This window comes from Sus scrofa, chromosome 6 (assembly GCF_054392235.1).
Source record: "Sus scrofa isolate SSC_HxYL_T2T_F1_AM1 chromosome 6, Sscrofa_HxYL_maternal_Yorkshire_Landrace_v2.0, whole genome shotgun sequence".
Taxonomy (NCBI): Eukaryota; Metazoa; Chordata; class Mammalia; order Artiodactyla; family Suidae; genus Sus; species Sus scrofa.
Window position 1 is genome coordinate 102,470,547 of NC_139388.1, and position 21,130 is coordinate 102,491,676.

Sequence of the window (21,130 nt, forward strand, 5' to 3'; positions counted from 1 at the left end):
GCCATTATGTATTTTCTTACAAACTACGAGGTGAAGGTTCTAAATTTTTTACCCTGAAAGGGGGTTCTGATACTCTAAATCTGGGATGGAAAGATGACATGTCTGTAACACATGAGCTCCCACACCCAGGAAGTAGCCCCTTAGTAGCTACCCAGCCTTTTCATGATCAGCGCTTTGATCAAACTTTTACCTGCTGTCCCTGCTCCCTCCCCAGCCCCACATGGTCTGAATGAAACAAACCTAGTACTCAGACTCAGGTTTCTGAGATTTCACGGACAGGACGAGGGGATTCTGGTGCTGGTGCCTATGAGCAGGCACACTGGTGCTGGAGACAGCCCTGGAAACAGAGAGGGCCCTCTAGGAACACATGCCAGGCAGCTCCCAAGATACAGGAGGAGTGGCTCCTCAGCTGTGCCCTGATGACCACACTCCACCAACATCTGCCCGCTGGGCAGGTCCATACAGCCCACATGCACTGCTGGTACCTACAGCCAGCTCAGCGGCCAGCCTTCCTCTCCCATGACCAGTGTGCTGTCTGTGATTTGGGAATTTAAAAACATCAATTGTGACCATTTCATTTCTGGCCACGCTAGGAAGACATGAGTCTCAGTCCCTGAAAAGCTCTGTTTGTTTCCTCAGTATCACTCCGGAAGTGCCCAGAAGGCTTCTTGGATTAGGCAGGAGGGAACAAGGGCTCTTAGTTCTTGCAAGAGTTGCTGCTTGGACAACACCAGGCACCCACTGCTCTTTAGGAAAGGAGACAGCTCGGCGGGGAGGGGCACCACGGTGGGACCCAGGCTGTCCCACACCCAGCATGGTGGCATTTGGTGTTCTTTAAGAAGGACGGGGCGGCCATTTGGAGCTCCGAGCAGAACCCAGATGGGCTGTGGTCACTTCAGGTGAGTGATGGTCCTGGCTGAGGAAGGCAGGCAGTGGTTTCAAGAAGCTTGTCATCCACTGGTTGGGTCTGGGGGAATCAGAGAGCAGGTGGGAGGAAGCATGCCTTTGGGTGCTGGTCTTGCCAAAGTCCTAAACTAGTTACATTTCTTCATTGTACATGTACCACAAAACTTGCCATCTAAGTACAGCATGACCACCATCATCTCGGGAATGTTCTCATCTTCCCAAACTGAGACTCTGTCCCCAAAAATACAACTCTCTATCCCCGTCCCCATCCTAGCCCTTGACAATCACCTATCTTCTGTCTCTACAGAGTTAATTTCCGTGGTGCCTCCCATAAGTGGGATCACACAGCACTTGTCCCTTTGTGACTGGCTTGCTTCACTCATCTTTATGTCCCCAAGGCTCATCCACACAGGAGCAGGGGTCAGAACTTCCCTGCTTGTAAAGGCTGAATGGTATTGCACTGTATGGAGAGACCTCATTTTGTGTATCCGCTCATTTCTCAGGGGACACCTGGGTGGGTTCCATGCTTTGGTTTTGGGGACCAATGCTGCTGTGAACACCGGTGTCCAATCTACCCAAGACCCTGCTTTCAGTTCTTCCAGGCGGATACCTGGAAGTGCAGCTGCGGGATCACGCAGTGATTCTACGTTGAACTTTCTGAGGAACTGCCATATCGTTTTCCACAGCAGCCGCACCACGTCACATTCTCATCCTAGCAAAGCGTGACGGTTCCAGTTTCTCTACAGCCTCACCAGCAAGCATTATTTTCTCTCTCTCTCTCTCTTTTTGATAACAGCCACCCTAATAGGTGTCATGTGGTGTCCCACTGCAGTTGTGAATTGCATTTCCCTCATGATGAGAAATGTCAAGCATCTTTGCATGTGCTCATGGCCTTTGCACATCTTGGAGAAATGTCCAGTGAAATCCTTTGCTCGTGTTTTAATCGTATTGTTTCGTTGTTGTTGTTGACTAGTTACTATTTTAAACAACTCTTTAGGTGGCATAAAGAAACCAAAGATGTCATAAGGACTGTGGGATATTTGGCTTCTCTGTGGATACTGTCAACAAGAAGCAGTTTGAGCCACGGCTGCATGGAGGGAACACCTCTCTGTTTTGCGGGCAGATTTTAAAAAAATCTGATTTACATGCTTTAATGACCACCATCCTTGGCTTGACTAAAATAGGAACAACCATGGGGAAGCAGATATTGTATTGGTTCTGAAGTTTCTCTTTTCTGAGATGCATTTCTTAAATAGCAGCCTTTCACAAATGACTAAAGGGGCAGTTTTTCAACACGAAGCATGATTTGTACCGTGAAATCTCACTGGTTTTATGAAGCTCCTCTTTGTTGGGTCCAGGCTTTGATCCGTGTGTCTCATCTGGGAGGCTGTCTTCCCCAGGCTCTCTCATTGGGCTTTGTGTCACTCCCTCCGCTGCACCTCAGAAAGGCTATTAGGTCAGAGTTTCTGTCTACAGAGGAGCTGAAGGCTAAAGCAGAGGGGCCAGAATGTCTTCCATGCTGATATTTTTACACCAACTAGAAAAAGCTTTCATTTCTGGGTGGGGAGACTAGATCCTTACACAATTAAGCTCTTAAAGAAATCAAGCTAACTCTAAACGTGAACAGGCAGCCTGGTATTTTCTAAGCAAAGACACCCTGGAAGAGGGGTCCTGCCCACTCTGCTTCCTGGTTCCCGGCCCTGGGGACAGTTAAATGACACAGTTTGCATGCACAGGTCGCTGGTTTTAGGGAGGTTCAAGTACATCATCTCCTTATGCCTCTCAGTCTCCCAGAGAAACCACAGTCCACGCCACAGATGGGTCCACTGAAGCACACTATGTCACAGCTCAGATGACGCTGGAGCCCAAAGTGGAATCAGACAGAGCTCAGCTGTGGGGCCTGCTGAGTGCAGCCTCCTGCCTGCCCCAGGCTGCTCCCTGGGCAGGGGTCTGCGAGTCTCCTGTCCAGGACTCTGGTCCCTGGAAAAGGTCTTCTCTGGCCGATGACTGACAGGGCTCTCCAGGCTTTGCCTCACTCTCTGCTGCCAACATTTATTTCTGGAGAGCTGGTTCATCAGCATTTGCTGATGGGGCCCACTTGTTCCCTGCGTCTTCCCAGAATGGAAGAAGTGACTTGATGTGATCTTGTGAGTAAATCAAGTAGAGAAGCAGCCTGAAGAAAATGTTCCTGGGCTAAATGTTTTGTTCAAGGTGGAAGAGAACTGGGAATCAAGGATAGAGTTTTGTGCCACTGGATAATGATTCTCAGGAAGAGACCGCCATGGATGGCCAAGGACCGAGGCTGAAAGTTGTTTCCCCAAGTGCAGTTCACCAGGTGTGCAAAGAACTGCAGGTGTTCCGTGGGTATTCCGACTTGGACATCCTTGCCAGCTTCCCTCCGGGCCGAGGTAGATACCTGAGGCCGAGCCCAACGCCTCCCTCTTCCTATTTCCCAGGTCACCCAGGAGGGGCTGTGGGTGAGGAAGGGTCATGGCTGAGGACTGGTGGAAAGCTGTCCTTGGCTACATAACAACACAGATAGAGCAGCTGCCACTCAAGTGATAGAGGCCAAGGAGATAGAGCTGTCACCTTTGGGGGAGGGGCTCCTTGGGGACACTTTTCAGGTCCCAGGACATTGTGAACTCAGGTTCACCACCTCCCAAAGGTGTCCTATTATTCTGCTTGCAGAAGGAGGGAGGGAAAACGGCCGGGGCTGCAAGGGTCGGGTCTTTGCTGTAGCTTTAGGGCCACGCCTGGAGGCTGGCAGTCTGGCTGGCTGGGCTGAGCAGCCAACGCCCTGGGGCACACAGCAGTGCTCTGACCCGCTTGCCCAGTTACCGCATGCCTGAAGCTGAGGGCAGAAAGCCTTGGCCTCACAAAGACGCTGCACAGCAAGCCTGTGGCTGTGATGCAGTTTCCCTAAAGGGGCTGAAGAGGGCGAAGTGGGCAAGCTTCTGCTTCCTCGGGCCCTGCGCTTAACTGCAGGATGCTTCGGGGGCAGAGTGGACTACGCACCACATCCCGGAGGTAGCGAAGCTGCCTCTGGGGTCCCAGGAGCAGCACTGCACTTTCTAGAAGCGGGCTTTCTAAGAAGTTTAGCATCTGAGAAGTGAACTCACAAGGCCTTTCCCCTTTTACAAAATATCAATAAATCACTCCAAAGGTTATTTTGCCTCCACATTGCCTAAACAATCTTCTACAGACCCAACAGTGCCATAAAAAGGACCATAAGAAGATGGTTCTTTGATACCAATGACCGTGGTTTCAGAAAATTTTGATTTTTACTTGTTTGGTTGTATCTTCCACTCCTATTAATTTAGATGCATTTAAATGGTCGAAGTACACTCATCTTCATAATCAAATTTGCTGTAAAGGCAGCGGATCCCAAGGCCTGGCCCACTTCGCCCCGCTTCCCACAGTGCTCAGCCATGCCCCGCGTACTGGGACTCTACCCAGACCTTCCGATGGCCGTTTCCTGCTCGCCCGGCCTTCACTGTGTCCTCTCCGCTTTCCAGCCTTTTAAGGGATGAAATGTTTACCACATGCATTGTGCCTGACAACAAGTACTTCCTGGTCTGCTGACTCCTTAAGTACAGCAATCTTGCACTCAGGAGTCAAGAAATATAATGAGCTCTGTCTGCAGTCACAGCAGATGCCAGCAGCTGCGCAGGGTGGCAGTCAGTCGTGTGACTTCATATCTTGGCCCAAATAAAATGTCCACACCGGCAAGCCTTTCAGAGTCTAGGCCCCATCATCCGAGCCCAGTCACCTGGCAGTGAACACCTGTCCCCGGGGGCAGGGTCACAGTCTTCTTTAGGCAGCATCCTTAACAGAAGGTGGGCTTCTGACATAGGCTTGGTCGTGACTCCTTGAACGCCCTGGTCCTCCACCACTTGTTTGACTCTCATCACCTCCACAAAGCCCCTCTCTCCTTTCCCGCCTTTGGCAGGAAGAGCTGGGACGTGGGACCTTCCACTGGTGCACCTGTGACACCCACTCACCCACCCCGCCAGGAGCCACGCCAACCACACGGCTAAGGAGAGACCCCCTTCCTGCTGCAGGCCTGCCTTCGAGAAATGGGTGCTGTCCCCAGCCACATGGTCCAAAGTCCTTTGGATGTCACAGATGTCATGGAAATCTGTATTTCTCACATGCCCTGCAGAAGCTTGGAAAGGTAAGCTCCCTCAAAAATAAATGCCCGATCACAGTCCAAAGGCATGCAGAGAACTCAAGAGAGAAAGCCCGGGAGTGCTCTGCTCCTCACGTCATTCGGGCACCCCCAAACCCCTGTGTTTCCTCCTCCGATGGGCAGCTGTGCCATAGACGTTCCAGGCAGAACATTCCAGATACGTGGCTTGGGGCTGCAGACAATCTCTTTGATTTACGATCCTGTGGCCCCATCGGCGCAGGGTTTTGGAGAGCAAGCAATTCCGTTTGGCTGCAAGTCTGATCCTGAGGCCCTGGCGTTTCCAGCGACCCCAGTAATCATTTGCTCTTAATTACTTTTGATTCTGCCGCAGAAAGAAGGCGCCTGGCTAACCCTTCAACCGCACAGGAATCCAGGCAGAGGGTAATGGCTGCCCTGATATTAAACTCAGTTCAGGCAAAGCATCTTTTTTCAGGGTTATTTTCAAGGGTCTTGATTTTTTTAATGAAGGTAGCCAACTTCTTCCTGAAAGAAGCCTCCCAGTGTACCTGACTCTCTCCAAACATCATTTATTTGCCGAAGGGCTCTGAACCTCACAGCAAAGCTTAGAAAAACAAGTTGATTTAAATGTTCTATTTTTACACGGTGTCCCATTTCCAGAGGGGCTGAGACTAGTGCTTTTAAACTCAATTTAGCATTTAAACTAATTTTCAGCCAGGTCTCTATGGACAGGCGATTAAGGAAGGCGAGGAGTACAGAGGGGGGTGGCCAGGCCTGCGGTCTTTCCGGATGCACCCCCAGCCTCCCTCCTTCCCTGGCGGCGGGCTGGCGGGTATGCGGGCAGCCCAGTGGGCAGGGAGCACCTGGAGCTTTGGAAAGGCACCAGCGGCCACTGATTCCTTCTCCCAGCCGACCTGGGAAGGATCTCAAAACTTCCTGACGGCCCGCTCTCTGCAGGCCAATTCGCACACACCAGGGACAAGAGGAGAAGAACGGACCCTTTCAGCAACCAGAGCCACACAGACCTGGGCCAGCCTTCGAAGGAGAACACAGGCCAGGCCCTGGATGCCAGCCCCTGCCTTCATCTGTGGCCACAGCCCTGCTCGGAGCCTCAGAGTCCTTCTCTGTAGAAGGTATTTTAATTGAGCACAGTGATGGGGTTCAGGTCATACAAGATCAAGGCACAAATGGCAGCAAGTGCGTAAAGATTTCCGGCGACAAATATCTGTCCCATTGTCACCCGCCACATCACTCCCTCCCTCAAAGGCAGTCATTGCAGAAATACTAGCTCCTGAGTCAGCTCACCTTCCTCGTTTATCACTGGCTTCACACATGGCACCACACTCTTCATGAGGCACCACATCTTCTGTACCTTCCTTTAAAAAAGCAAACACTTAACAGTGTGTCCTGAATAATCTCCAAGATCCAAGGTTCCCTCCACCCTGAATGTTTCTTGAATGAGGGATTGTGGCCCAAAGTTTAAAGAATTTACTTCTTAAGAACCTGGGGAAGCGTTCCCACAGCTACCCCAGCAGAGGAGGGAAGTGAAAATGGGAGGAAGCATTTTACAGCTTCATAAACACTTGGTGCCCTCACCTGCCACCTCCTTCCCCAGGAAGCCACCTGCCCAGAGGTGGCGCACGCCAGGCCAGCACAAGCGGCCTTTCCTGATGTCCGGTGGCGCTCTGCACAGAAACCCAGCCCATTCTGCTTTTTACCATTTTACAGAAAAGAAACGCCCAAGGCCCCAGAGGTCATATAACACTGTCAGCGCCCACACCTGATGCCCACAGGAGGCCTGGACTGGGACTGGGTCCTGTCTCCAGAGCCCATGTTCTCTCCAATCCATCCGACGGGGTCAAAAACAAAATCTCAACTTGTTTATGAAAATCCTAAGGCTGGCCTTCCAGCCACCACCCTCAGTCCCCACACTGACCTGTAACAACTCACTTCCAATACGTCTGTCCTCCAGGACCCAGGGTGGGCCTGGCTCTTCCAACAGACGGCTTGGTTTCCTGCGAGACACCGCTGACCAGGACAGTGGGGGGTGGGGAGTGAGAGGACCCTCTGGGGCAAGGATTTCCCTGCGACCTTGTTCTCATGAGCAGCACAGCAGAGGCAGGGGCCAGAGATGGGGTCGGGATAAGGAAGCTGGTTGTGGGTGATCCCATTTTTCCGGATCTAAGAAAAGCTTGGTATCTCAAAGAGCCTATGTGGGCATCTGCAGCTGAGGAAATGGGGTCTGGACCCAACTGTGGGCACCGACAGCCCAAGGTCAGGTCCAAGCAGGAGCAGCAGGTCCAGGCTGCTCCCTCCCTCCTCCTTGGCCTCTGGCCTCTGCTCCCGTCCTGCACACTAGGTCCCTCTGGACCCAGAGAGGGGTGAGAGGGCTTGGCCTGGGGCCCATCCTCACAGAGGCTCGGGCAAGGCAGAGTGGGGGCGGGAGCTCCGGCTCCCTGGGGTTTCTAAGGAGCGGCGGACACCCTGCTCCCGTCCCATCCCCAGAGATGATGGGAATGTGCTCCTCGCCGGTGCTCAGAGGAAGCCAAAGGCACATCCAAACACCCCTCCCCGCCCCCACCCCTGCCCTGTGTAGCTGCAGCATCGGCATAAGGTGGCTACCTAGCAAGGTCCAGTGATGGGACTAGAAGCCTGGGGTCCCTTGGTTTCCAGAAACCAGGCCACCAGACCCTCACCCAGGTGCTGCCTGGTAGAGTCTTGGTGCCTCTGCATTGACCATGGACCAGGCAGGGCCCACCGCCTGCCCCCTCCCTGCAGGAGCCTAGGCTGGCAGGGGCAGGAGGGCTGCCCTCTCCCTGGCTGCCCCTTTGTCCCACTGCTCCTGGCACCTCTGAAACTTGCAGGGTACAGCATGGCTGGCCCAGGTCGGCGTGGACCCCAGGGTTGGGGGAGGGGGGTCACCTCACCATGGGAGGTACATCCAGAGGAAGAAGCCCACCAGGCCAGCCTCCTCAGCAGATGCCCCACAATCATAACAAAGGTGACTCTCACTACATGAGCATGTGGAAACAGCCAGAAAAAAGACAACTGGGGGTCCTGGGCGGGAAGCATCGGGTGGCATCTCCACCAGGCACAAATGCACTCCAAACACAGAGAAGAAAAAGGTGCTTTAAAAACAAGTGAACCACCAAATGAAAGTTGGACAAGCTTGCAACTAGAGAGGATTCCAGAAAAGCCCATCTGATGGTGGAGGGCCATGCCAGAGAAAGCCACCTGCCCCCAGGCCCCCCGCCTCTCCAACTTTGGTGGTGGAAATGATAGCGCCGCGTGCAGACGTGGACTCCAAGCCCTAGGAAGGAAATGCCTGGTGAATTCCAAGTGCAATTACAGAACTATCATTTAGGAAAGGCACATTCTAAAATTTTAATTGTTTCCTCCTACCCCCACCCCACCCCCGCACGGGTCACAGTGACTTCACTTCTCACTTAGTCCAATGGGAGACTGCAAGGTCCGGGAAAGGCCTGGGTTCAGGTTCCAGCTCTGAAGCCCAGTAACTACTGACCTTGGGCAGCGGCCACCCCTGGCACCTTGGCTGCCCCTCTTCTGTTCAGAGGCTGGTAGTCACACCTGCCTTGTTGTCAGGACAGAGCAGGAGGTTCTTGGGTCTGCAGTCCCCCAAGCTGGCCCTTCTCCCTGCCTCCAGGGCCGGGATCCCTGCTTGGGCTGCGGCTCTCCAGGTGCCATTTCCACATCTCCTGCCAGCTTTCCTCTTAGAATCCCAGAAGGGGGTCCCAGAGAGTCAGAGCTGAAAGGAGCCTTGGGCGTTTTCCAGGACAGCCACCACTCCATCAGCCCCAGGACCACCACCCTCCACAAGGAGGAAAACCTAGGCCGCATCCCAGAGCAAGGGGTGGCCCTGCAGGCCTCTCAAATAGGCCACGTGTCCCCCACAGCCTCCCGTCCCCGCAGCCCCTCCCCCACGCAGAGCCCTCCTTCTAGTGCTCACGGGGTCGGGGGTTGGGGGTTGGGGGTCGGGGTGGGGGGCGGTGGGTACCTTGGCGTTCTGCAGGGGCGGCTGGTAGCTGGACGGCCGGTAGAACATCCTCTGGGAGGCGTCCGTGTGGATGTCACCCAGAAAGAGCTCCTCCACCAGGCGGTCCAGGTTGGGCTGCAGGTACTGCTTCTCCACGCGGACCAGCTGCAGCTCGTGCATGGCGAAGTTCACGGCCCTGGTGCACTCGCGGCCACTCTCCTCCCGCCACAAGTCGTAGGGCACGTCGGGCACCCAGGCGCCCCCAGCGGGCACGAAGCCGGGGCACGTGCGGTTGACCAGCTGGCCCAGCCTCTCAGCCACAGGCTCCGAGTGGCAGACGACCTGCACGCGGTGCAGCTGGTAGTCCGCCTCGGTGCCGCCGCGGATGATCCAGGAGGCCTGGCGCAAGCGGATCTTGCCGCGGACCACCAGCGTATAGGTGGGGCTGGTGCAGCGGTTGCCGCCGTAGTAGAACTGGAAGGCCTTGAAGGTGTTGTTGGGGTAGAACCGGTAGGACCTGGTGATGAACTCGGGGCCGGACCGCACCTCGCAGCTGAGGAAGAGCGGGAGGGAGACCTGAGCCCAGGCCAGTAGGAGGGGCTGGCCCAGCGCTAAGATTCCCTTAGTAATTACAGAGGCTTCCTCCTGGCAGCTGGTGGGGGGCTCTCAGCAAGGGCTGCTGTTATTACTTACATCCCAAGGATCGTCATTTTTTTCCAAGTCTTCTATTATTTAAAAATTTTTTATTTTTGGCCACAGCATGCAGCAGCTTAACATGGCATCCCAGTTCCCAGATCAGTGATTGAACCTGGGTCAAGGTGGTGAAAGCACAGAATCCTAACCACTAGACCACTAGGGAACTCCTTCATTATTATTTTTTATTGAAGAATAGCTGACTTACAATCTTTCAAGTATAGATTCTTTTTCAGATTCTTTTCCACTATAGGTTATTTCAAGATATGAATATAGTTCCCTGTGCTACAAGGGTGGGTATTATTGTCCGTACTTTATAGATGGGGAAACCGAGGCACAAGAGATGAGGAAGCATGGCCCAGTTCCCATCACCAGCAGTGTCAGAGCCAGACCCTGAACCCAAGCAGTCTGGCCCAGCATCTCTGCTAGTAGTCACTCTAGGCGGGAACTTTCCCTTCACTTTGTGAACAATCAGCGGGACAGGAACCCCCCATCCTCAGTATCTGCTGTGGCCTAACTCCCAGGCGGGAGAAGGAGGGAACGTGTGGTGCTGGCCCAGGAAGGAAGTCATTAGAAATGCTTGATTTCCTGACCACTTCCACCATCCGGACCGTGTCCAGAGTTGCCAGGCGTCAGGTGTCCGTTGTCCTGGATGGGAATCTACGCTTGGCGTGGAGGCCATTGGGAACACACCCTCCCATCCAGCCAAAATCCCTCTGTTGGTTTTCCCTCCAACTGAAAAAGAGGCAAAGAGGGTCCCTTTTGCTGTGCTGCTGACAACAGCAAAATGTTTTTGCAGTGGCATCAGATAAATGCTGGGTGCCTGGGCCAGAAACACCTGGACTGGGCCATTCCTCACCTGGCCTACCTGTAATCAGTTCTTACACCTATAGCACAGCCCACAGCAGGGAGACAGGGGGGATTTTTCCAAGGCTCTGGCCAAAGCATTTGCTCTTTCAAAACCTTTAGCCAGATCCTAATCTGCTACACCGAGACTTTCATCACATCAGTCACGGCCTTGTGACCCTGCTGGTGTCTGTGATTTGTAAAGGCATCTATTATATACAGTAGTTCTGGTTTGAGCTGACCTAGTGTTACTAAATCAAACAGTGGGGCAGAAGTCCCAAAGGCCAGTGGTTCTCAAAATGGCTAATATTTCCATTTTTTAGTTAACAAACTGGTGAATGAACATTACTCAGAAGTGGGTACCTTTCTCAAAGAAAAGAAGGAATGGCATTGGCAGCAACATGCATGGACCTAGAAATTATCATGCTAAGTGAAGTCTATCAGACAATGATACACCAACATCAAATGCTATCATTTACATGTGGAATCTAAAAACAAGACACAATGAACTTCTGTGCAGAACAGATAATGACTCACAGACTGTGAAAAACTTATGGTTTCCAAAGGAGATAGGTTCGGCGGTGGAAGGGGGGTGCACTGAGAGTTTGGGGTGGAAATGGTATAAAATTTGGTTGTGATGTTCATTATACAACTATAAATGTAATAAAATTCATTGAGGAAAAAAAAAGAAGTGGGTACCATTCTCTAGGTAGACACTGTCACCTGCCAGCAGATAAAGCACCAGGCAGTACTTTGAGCATCCATCTCTGTGACAAGTGAGAGGAAACTGAGACTTCTCCCCCAGGGAAAGAGGAGTCACTCCACGTGACAGTGATTCTGTCCCTCACGATTTAGACAAGAGGGTCACCTACTTCTTATTTTTTATTTATTTATTTTGTCTTTTTGCCTTTTCTAGGTCTGCTCCTGTGGCAAATGGAGGTTCCCAGGCTAGGGGTCTAATTGGAGCTGTATTTTCCGGCCGTGCCACAGCCACAGCAACTCAGGATCCGAGCCATGTCTACGACCTACACCACAGCTCACGGCAATGCCAGATCCTCAACCCACTGAGCAAGGCCAGGGATCGAACCCACGACATCATGGTTCCTAGTCGGATCCATTAACCACTGAGCCACGATGGGAACTCCTCTGGATCACCTACTTCTAACCCCTCATCTAAGCTCGAGGATCTGCTGATTCCATAGCGAGCTCAACGCGTGTCAAGCTCAGTCTCTTCTCCATCCGCCCCCTGTGCCCCTCACCCAGGCCTCCATCATCTCCACCCAGGACTCTTGCAAGTCTTTGAACCATTCATCTTGAGACAGGCTGGAACCTGGGAACTGAGACCCTTTCCTGCAGTGGCCGCAATGCTTGCACCTGGATAAGCATCTCATCTCCTCAAGCAACAAAATACAAAGGAAATATAAGGGACTAAAAATAACTTCATGCATGCACAGTTGGGGCAAATTATGGACAAGATACAAAAAGACTAAAAAACCAACTGCCACCTCTGAACAGCGGGCAAAAGCAGGTGCTATGCAGGGCCCCTGCACACAGCACCACCAAGGGGCTGGGACCATCTAAGCCATCCCTCTGGCCCTACTCCTGGACCTGCCCCTTCCCTGGCCCCATATAAGGAACCAGCGGACCCCCCCTTCCTGCCCCCCGCCTTGGTGAGTGAAGGTGCAAGGGAACCTGTTTGCTCTCTCTCCTGCTTCTGCAGCAGGGGCCCTGGGAAAGCCTTGCCTGAATTTCCTGTCTGGCCTCTTATCAATTTCCATTGATTAAGGCAGCCGAGAGCCTTGGATGGTTAACAGTCTCTTCCCACCATCCACGTGTAACCAGGGAGCCCTTCAGGTGGTCAGCACGGCCCTGGCTGAAATCTCCTCAGTGACATCCCAGTTCTCTTTGACTAAAAGCCAAACTCGCAGTGACCTAGCCTGCATGGGGCCCTTGGGACTGGCCCAACCTCCGTGGCAGCCTCCCTGGGGCTGCTCCCCCGTTTCCTAACTCCTCTTGGGGCCCCGAAGCCTTCTGTGGGTGTTTCTGCAGTGCAGCCTCTGCTAGTTCTTCCACAAGGAAAGCTGGTCTTGGTCTTGCACGGCCAAGGCCATCTCAGCTCAAGTGTCCTCTTCTCGGTAGCCCTTTCCACCCCACCCAATCCTAAAATAGGGGCCCTGCTCTTCTCCTGGTGCACCTGTTGTTTTTTCCCTCTTCATAACACTTCTTGTGTGTTTATTTGTAGAATTCCTGAAGACAGGGACCATGTCTATTTTGTTCTCTGCAGTCCCCACAAGATCTAGAACTGTGCCTGCACCCAGTAAATATTTGTGTGCTCCAGGAATAGTTGTTGGACAAAATGATAAATTATTTAAAAGTACATCCCATCAAGATTGTACAAATATTTACCATACAGTTATTTTGAGAAACCTCATTTTTAGGAAAAAAACAAAACCCCCCAAACCTCTGGGTCTTCTTCATAAGATTCGTTTTTTCTCTTCTCGGGATGTATGAGGTGCCTCCCAAGGTACCAGGGACTAATGTGCAGACCCCACCCTCAGCCTTGTGAATTCCCAACAGTTTAATGGGTAGGAAAAAAATGGCAGGTCTGCTATAGGGCTATTTTTAAAAGCTCTAATGGCAGATAAACCAGAGCTCAAACTGGGACAAATCTTAGCGCCACAGCCTGGAAAAGAAGCCAAGAGCTAGGCCCTGGCTGGCCGGGGTGGCATGGGCACCTTTCAACTCATTCTCAGGACTCTGAAGCTATATATTAAGTTACCAGAATAGGGCTAGAATTTTTAGACCATCAGAAGCTTGCAAGTCGTGTTTCAGGGTTGGTGAAACACAGACTCCTAATTTCCCTTGCTAATGGTTTCTTTTTCTACACCAGTGGTCTTACAGAATGCGGTGAACAAGGCCACATTCACTCCCAGGCCAGCTCACGGTGGTGCCGTATCACCTTGGCTGGGGCTAAGATTTCCACGGGCTCAGGTCTGCTTCTTCCCCAGCCAGAGTTTCAAAGAGTCATTGGCTCTGAGTTACAACTTTGACAACTAGAACCACCAGGGATCCTATAAAGTCTCTGTGCACCTGAGAAACTCTAAGAAGGGTCCCCCATAGCAGTGTGCTCTCCTGGATGCGCCCCCAGTCCCCCTTACCCGGTAGATACCCAGTGGCCCTCGATGGCCGGCGGCATCTGCACAGTGATCCTTGCTCCATTGTGAAGATGTTTCAGCATGTGATGACACTGGGATTCCTTGAAAGCCCTCCAGGCACTTTTCTCCAGGGACCGGGGGTGGGATCTGCTATCTGGATGAAGGAGGGCAGAACCCTCTCCCAGCCCTGAAACAGAACAGCAGAAGGCAGACGTCAGGAAGACAGATGAAGCGGGTTGTGGGGACCTCCCACGGGTGGGAAACGTGCCCAGCTCTCCTGGTTTCATCCTGTCTTTGCTCTCTCAGAATTCACATTCCACTGTGGGGAAGGGTTCAGGGAGACCTTCTCCCAGGTGACAAAACTAGAACCAATGTGACTTGTACGAGGTCCCTTGGCGAGTTCCTGGCGAAGCTTGAGCTCAAACCCAGGCATCCACAAAACCACAAATAAGGCTGCACATGTCACGAGTGGCTGTGTGGGTTGCAGGGGAGAGAACCGTGTGCTCCAGAGTCACCAAGGGCTGGAGACAGGTCTGCAGAGACTATTAGGCAGGGGCGTCCTGAAGGGTGGACAGGAGCAGTGACACACAGACGGAGAGCCCAGAGCCAGCTGCCTCAGTGAAAAGGGTGCATGAAGATGGAGAGAAAGCCCCCGGGGAGCAGCTGGGGACCCGCCCCACTGAGGGGGCTCCCTGCTGGCTCCCCCGCTCCCCAACCTCCTGCATCTTGGGTCTCTCAGCCCCCAAACGGGTGCCCTCTACAAGGGAGCAGGTGTGACATCTCCTCCAACGATCTAGCAAGGCTCCCAAGGCTGCCCCTCGAAGCTGGGGACAAACACACATTACAGGGCTTCCAACAAGAGTAAGTACAGGAAGACTGTACGTTTGTATTCTCCATGGGTAAAGGGATACTCTGACGAAGTTCCTACCAAAGGGTGGCCAGGGTGGCCAAAATCTACAAGTGCAGAAGTACCACCAGCCTCATGTTTGTAAAAAGCCATGAAAACAGATGGAATTATCATCTGAAAACCCACTATTTCCTTTGAGATTCACTCCTGAAGTAATTCACAACCCGACGGGTCTTTATTGTGGACCTACTATGTATTCAGCACTTAGTTAGCCAAAAAAAACCCCCACTCGTTAGAAAAATGTACAAATATAAAGTATGAATGGTCGTGAAATGTATTGTGGTCATCATTTCAAAATGTAAAATGCGACCTCATGACTAACCCCATCCAGCCAAACCAGGTGATTCACACCTGCACCAGAATACGGGCGATGCTGAAACTCAGAAACCTGGTGGTGTCGACATTAATGCTCAGGGCCGTCCAGCGAGGGCCGTCCATGGCCTTGCTCTTCCATCCCATGGGAGAGGCTCCCAGGCCAGCGGTGATGCTGGGTCCATCCCCAACCCTCCCCAGTGAGCAGGAGGAAACAGGCAGGAAACAAGCATGCAGACTCCCATTTTCTCCTCTTTGCAAACCAGCCTGTTTTCAAAATACAAGCATTTTAAATTAAAAAAAAATTTTTTTTAATAAAAAAAAAAGGAGTTCCCATCATGGTGCAGCAGAAAAAAATCCGACTAGGAACCATGAGGTTGCAGGTTTGATCCCTGGCCTTGCGCAGCGGGTTAAGTATCTGGCCTTGCTGTGGGCTGTGGTATAGGTTGCAGACTGTGGTGTAGGCCAGCAGCTGTAGCTCCAATTGGACCCCTAGACTGGGAACCTCCATATGCCATGGGTGTGGCCCTAAAAAGCAAAAAATAATAATAATAAAAATAAAATGTAAAAAACCCCAAAATACAAGCATTTTGATTAGCCCCTCCCAGCCTTGTAGTTAAGGACACTCTGCTGTTGGCTGTGGCACTGGGCCACGTGGAGAGTCTGGAGACTTCAGGGGTACGTGTTAGCAATGCTATGTGGACATACACCACCTGTACCATGTCTCCTGAGGGCATATTGTCCCTGATTCCAGCGTTTTCATGTCCACCTGTCTGGCACCTGCGTTGGTCTCTCAGCTTTGAAGGAGAGGAGGGAGGAGTACATCCCAACCCCAAGAGCTGTAATCACCTTTACAGCAGGAAGCACTTCCTGAGCTCCCTGTTAGGAGAGACATCAGGGAATGAAACAGTACAGCCCTGTGGCTGCAGGCTCAATTGTATGAACAATTGTAATGTGGCTAAAAAAATTAGATTTTAATTCAAGTCACAAGGCACTGGGAGCTGGGGATGATTCTGCTTTAAATATGACACAGCCTTCAGGAGAGATGCCATCATCTCATGATCAACCAAGCTATATTCTAAAAACGTACTGAGAACCCCCTTTACACCCTGCAAATATTTCCCATCAAGATAAAGCTGGGGAGTTCCCGTCGTGGCGCAGTGGTTAACGAATCCGACTAGGAACCATGAGGTTGCGGGTTCGGTCCCTGCCCTTGCTCAGTGGGTTAATGATCTGGCGTTGCTGTGAGCTGTGATGTAGGTTGCAGACGCGGCTCGGATCCCGAGTTGCTGTGGCTCTGGCGTAGGCCGGTGGCTACAGCTCCAATTCAACCCCTAGCCTAGGAACCTCCATATGCCGCGGGAGCGGCCCAAGAAATAGCAACAACAGCAACAACAAAAGACAAAAAAAAAAAAAAAAAAAGATAAAGCTGGGAGGGGAGCAGATATGGCTGAAATTCTGGAGCTGGGCTGCTTGAGTTGGAAATTGGATCAGCCACTTAAGGCTTTCATCAAACCCAAGACTCCAAGGATTGTGAAGATGCATCATCATTTTATTACCAGCGATGAACACGCTTGCATTTAAATGAGGACACAATGCCTTGGTAGCCATCCCGCGTTGCCCTCGGAACAAGCACTCGGCCTCGACTACACCATCTCCCCAGAGATCCCACATAACTCTGGCCTTCGGCTGCCATGCTTCACAGGGGACAGGGACTCACTTTGCTCTGCGTGCATCTTGACATCAGAGCTCAGACACAGCCTCATCTATTTGCAGGCATCTTTCTTTCCAGATATTCACTGGTGGCTGGGCAAGAAAACATGTGAGCGTAGCTGCCCAGTGATAAGTACTCACCTCGCTGATGGCACATGTACCCGAGCTCTGAGATAGGGCGACCTGGTTTCCACACTGCTTTTCTTTCTAGCACTCAGAGCGGAACTTACAAGTGAGTTACAACCCTCGGCTCCAGTGTGTACTCTATTTTCAAAACCAATCTCTGGGCAACTAAAACACAGATGGGGAACAGAGGGCGCACACAGAAAAGGTGACGTGAGCACAGGGTGAGCAGCTGTGTCCAGGGTTACATGGGTGAAGACATGCCCCCTACGACTGCCGCCCCCACAGCCTAGAAGATCTTTGCAGATCCCGCTGCCCGGACCTTAAATACGACAAGCTGTGAACCCTACAATCAATGAAACACACTCTCAGCATCGCGACCATAAACCAAGCACTTAACCTCCCCAAGCCTCAGTCTGCTCCTCAGTAAAGAGGGTGTGACAGCTTTGCCATCTCTAGGGGTTGGTCTCAGGATTCAGAAGGCTGTTTCCTTCACCCAACTTCTCATCAAATGTAAGCTGCTGTGACTAAACTGTGACTAGGCTCCGAGGCCCTGAGAGGGCCCTTCCTGTTAGAAGGCTTGTAGTAATGGTTAGAGTCACCAGGAGCCTGGCTCACTCTGAGCTCTGCAAAGGGCAGAGTGACCAGAGCAATGACCCAGGCTCCAGGCAGGCAGCTTGTAACCCAGACACAGAGGAGGGTGGGCCCTGCGGCTGTCGACAGGCTCAACTTGGTTTAGCAAATACTCACTTGCCACTCTGTGTGGCTATGTGGTTGGAAGACTAAAACAAAGCATAATGAAGACAAGTTTTTCCAATCTGGAGGTTCTTAAGGCCTCACTGGGCTGAATGTCAAGGACTAAGGTGGGGGGAGAGTGGTGGTTCTGGGCAGGACGCAAAGGAAGAGGGTGTGGTAGTCAGATCTGGGAGCCTGCAGTCAGCTCTCTAACCATCAGGGGAAGAAAGAAAATCCCAGAACCACCAACATGCAAATACTAGAAAGCAGGCAAGGAGTTCTTGTCATGGCTCAGTGGTTAGCGAACCTGACTAGCATCCATGAGGATGTGGGCTCAGTCCCTGCCCAGTGGGTTAGGGATCCAGCATTGCTGTGAGCTGTGGTGTAGGTCACAGACACATCTCGGATCCCAAATTGCTGTGGCTCTGGGGTAGGCTGGCAGCTACAGCTGATTCGACCCCTAGCCTGGGAACCTCCATATGCCTCAGGTGCAGCACTAAAAGATGAAAGAAAGAAAGAGAGAGGGAGAGAAAGAAAGAAAGAAAGAGAGAGGGAGAGAAAGAAAGAAAAAAAGAAAGAAAGAAAGAAAGAAAGAAAGAAAGAAAGAAAGAAAGAAAGAAAGAAAGAAAGAAAAGAAAGGAAGGAAGGAAGGAAGGAAGGAGTGAGGGAGGGAGGGAGGGAAGAAGGAAGGAGGAAGGAAGGAAGGAAGAAGGACAGAAAGAAAAAAGAGAGAGAGAGGGAGGGAGGGAGGAGGGAGGGAAGAAGGAAGGAAGGCAGGCAAGGAAGGAAGAAAGGCAGGCAAGGAAAGAAGGAAGGAAGGAGGGAGGGAGGGAGGGAAGAAAGAAAGAAAGAAAGAAAGAAAGAAAGAAAGAAAGAAAGAAAGAAAGAAAGAAAGAAAGAAAGAAAGAAAGAAAGAAAGAAAGAAAAAGAAAGAAAGAAAGAAAGAAAGAGCAAGCAGGCAAAAGATTAAGTCACTCAGGGTTTCTGGAGACAAAGCTCCATCTCACTATTGCTCCTTATGAACAACGAGACAAGGTTGGGGACCTGGCGGGCTGGTGGCCCAGAAGCACCCACAGGTCCACCGGATGGGGAACTCTAAAACTGACACCCCTCCTAGGGACACAGAGTAGAGGGTTCACCCGCTAGGGTGGTACGGAGTTTTCAGGGTGGGAAAAATGGGGTTGGAATGTATTCCCTTTTTATCTTTTTCTTTCGAAGTGCCCACCATCTTGATCACTCCTGGGGGCCACAGGAGGTGTAGGCGGGAGACGCTATCTCTAAGGATCAGCTCCAGACAGGGATCTCCAACACTCACCTGGCTCTGGTGTGGGATGCAAATGGCCCCCTTGCAAGGGTTACTTCTGTCAAATGGCCGGGAATTCCAAGACCACTTGAAGCACCTTGTTCAGCTGCAGGGAGTCTATGTGTAACAAGCCTCCGTACACCCCTTGGGTGCCCTCCAAGGAGACCAGCCTGAGACTTCTGGTCATTCCTGTGTTTACGGCACTGCTAGGATGATGTCAACTCCAATCTGGGGCTGACCCTACCAACAACTCGCTCATTCAAACAATCAGAAAGGCATTGTTTAGGCGCAGGAGCTACAAACAGTGTGCCCCAAGGAAGCTAAGTTGGGAGAGAAATCAGGCCCCCATGGGCTTATGGAGAGACCCATAGGGACAGAGGAGGTGGGCTCTGAATTCATTCCTGGGGGTCCTTGAGGAACAGGTACGCCTTTAGGACAACAGAAGTGGTCCAGGCAGAGTATACAACACATGCCCAACACAAGGGGGTGGTGGGAGATATGTGCAGGAAGGGTGGTGAGGCTTAGGGCAGGAGATCACAGGGTGGCCCAGGATGGAGCAGCAGAAAAATAGAGGCTGGGCCATGATCAAGAGCCCTGAGTGTGTCATCCTGAGTGTGGAATGGACTGGAACAGGCAACTGGTTTGAGGAACCACCCAAAGCCTTCAAGCAATGGGACAAAGGGTAAGAATTACATTTTGGGAAGACTGCTCTTCCCTTTTTTGGAGGGATGAGCAGCAAAAATATAAATTATGAAGCTCCTGCAATGGTTCAGTATATCACATTTGCCTGAATCAATGAGAAAGATGAAAGAATAAATTTTTCACACATGGGAAGAGATATTACCAAGAAGTTATTTGAGTTTGTTTCATAGATAGGTTCATTTGTGTCATATTTTAGATTCCACATATAAGTGATACCATATGGTATTTGTCTTTCTCTTTTTGACTTACTTCACTTACTGTGATAATCTCTAGTTCCATCCATGTTGTTGCAAATGGTGTTATTTCATTCTTTTTAATGGCTGAATAATATTCCACTGTATATATGTACCACATCCTCTTCATCAATCAACTATACTTGAATAAGTTCAATTTTTAAAAAGCCTATTTGAAAAGAAAGGCAAGGAGGAAAGGAAAGATGGAGCGAGGAAAGTAGGCATCTATGCTAGTTTAGCTCTACATCTGGAAAGAAACTTTTGCAAAATACTTATGTGTTCTACTTTAATACATCTTCAGTTGTATAAATGAACCATCCTGGTATTTGGCAGTGCAGTACTTTAGGATGGCAACTAACTATAATGATAGTTCATGCCTGAGTGTACCTTTTATAATAATATATGTGCTTATTATACTTAATAACTTTAAGATCTTCTTAATTAGATTATCTGTATAATCGGAAGGGTTGTCTAATGACAATCTTTGGTTGTTGAAAATTCTGTCATTGAGTGCAGTTGACATTACAATCTTTCTCTAATGATTCAAGTTCTTAAAGTGGCTCAAGGCGATGTCATTATTAGGGCCTGTGCAATGGAATTTTGGATACAGTGGGACTGGAGTGAACAGGTAGGTGACAATCCTATTTAGGCCATAAGAGGGTTTTTCCCCTAAGAGTGAGAAAGTACATGTCTTCAAGGAGGCTTTGGCTAAGTCATCTAACAGGTGCCTTTTGCTCCCCTGTCTAAAGTTAAAATTACAGTCATGGGGATAATAACTAATGTTTTATAACCCTTCATGCTTCACCTTACGCATATGTTATCTCACTTATCAAATGCCAGTTATTACACAGTTATAGAAAGCAGCGGGTGGAGAACCACTCTTCAGCGTCAAGGGTTCTGTGAACAGCCAGGCCCTGACTCCAGCCTCCACAGCACTGTCCCGGCCAGAGGCATTGTGATTAAGCGGGTTATCAAAACGACTTCACCACAAAATGATCTCTGACATCCATGTTCCCATGCCCGGGGCTCAGATCAAATGGTAATGACTAAGGGGTACCTTCTTTCAAGGACGTGTTGGAGAAAAGAATAGACTGCTAATACACACCTAAGAGGCGGACAGAGAGAATGTTAATAGACCCTTAAAAGGTGGACAGAGAGAACACATAGACACCTAGTAGGCAGAGGGCAAGAATGCCAATAGATGCCTAATAGGTAGAGGGGAGAATGCTAATAGACGCCTAGCAGGCAGACAGAGAGAACGCTACTAGACCTATGGTACACAGGAGAGAATACTAATAGACTCATAATAGGTGGATGGAGAGAACGCTAATAGAACCTTAAAAGATGGACAGAGATACAGA

The 21,130-nt window shown here is 50.9% G+C and overlaps 1 protein-coding gene across 1 annotated transcript in view; it reads right to left on the bottom strand.

The window, feature by feature from the left end:
- Nucleotides 1–21,130, bottom strand: part of APCDD1 (APC down-regulated 1) — a 35,328-nt gene that overhangs the window by 5,539 nt on the left and 8,659 nt on the right. The window contains exons 2-3 of the mRNA XM_021096050.2: nucleotides 13,745–13,928; nucleotides 9,069–9,600 (exon numbers count right to left, since the gene is read on the bottom strand). Coding sequence (XP_020951709.1) covers nucleotides 9,069–9,600; nucleotides 13,745–13,928 — 716 coding nt within the window. The remainder of the gene's footprint in view (nucleotides 1–9,068; nucleotides 9,601–13,744; nucleotides 13,929–21,130) is intronic.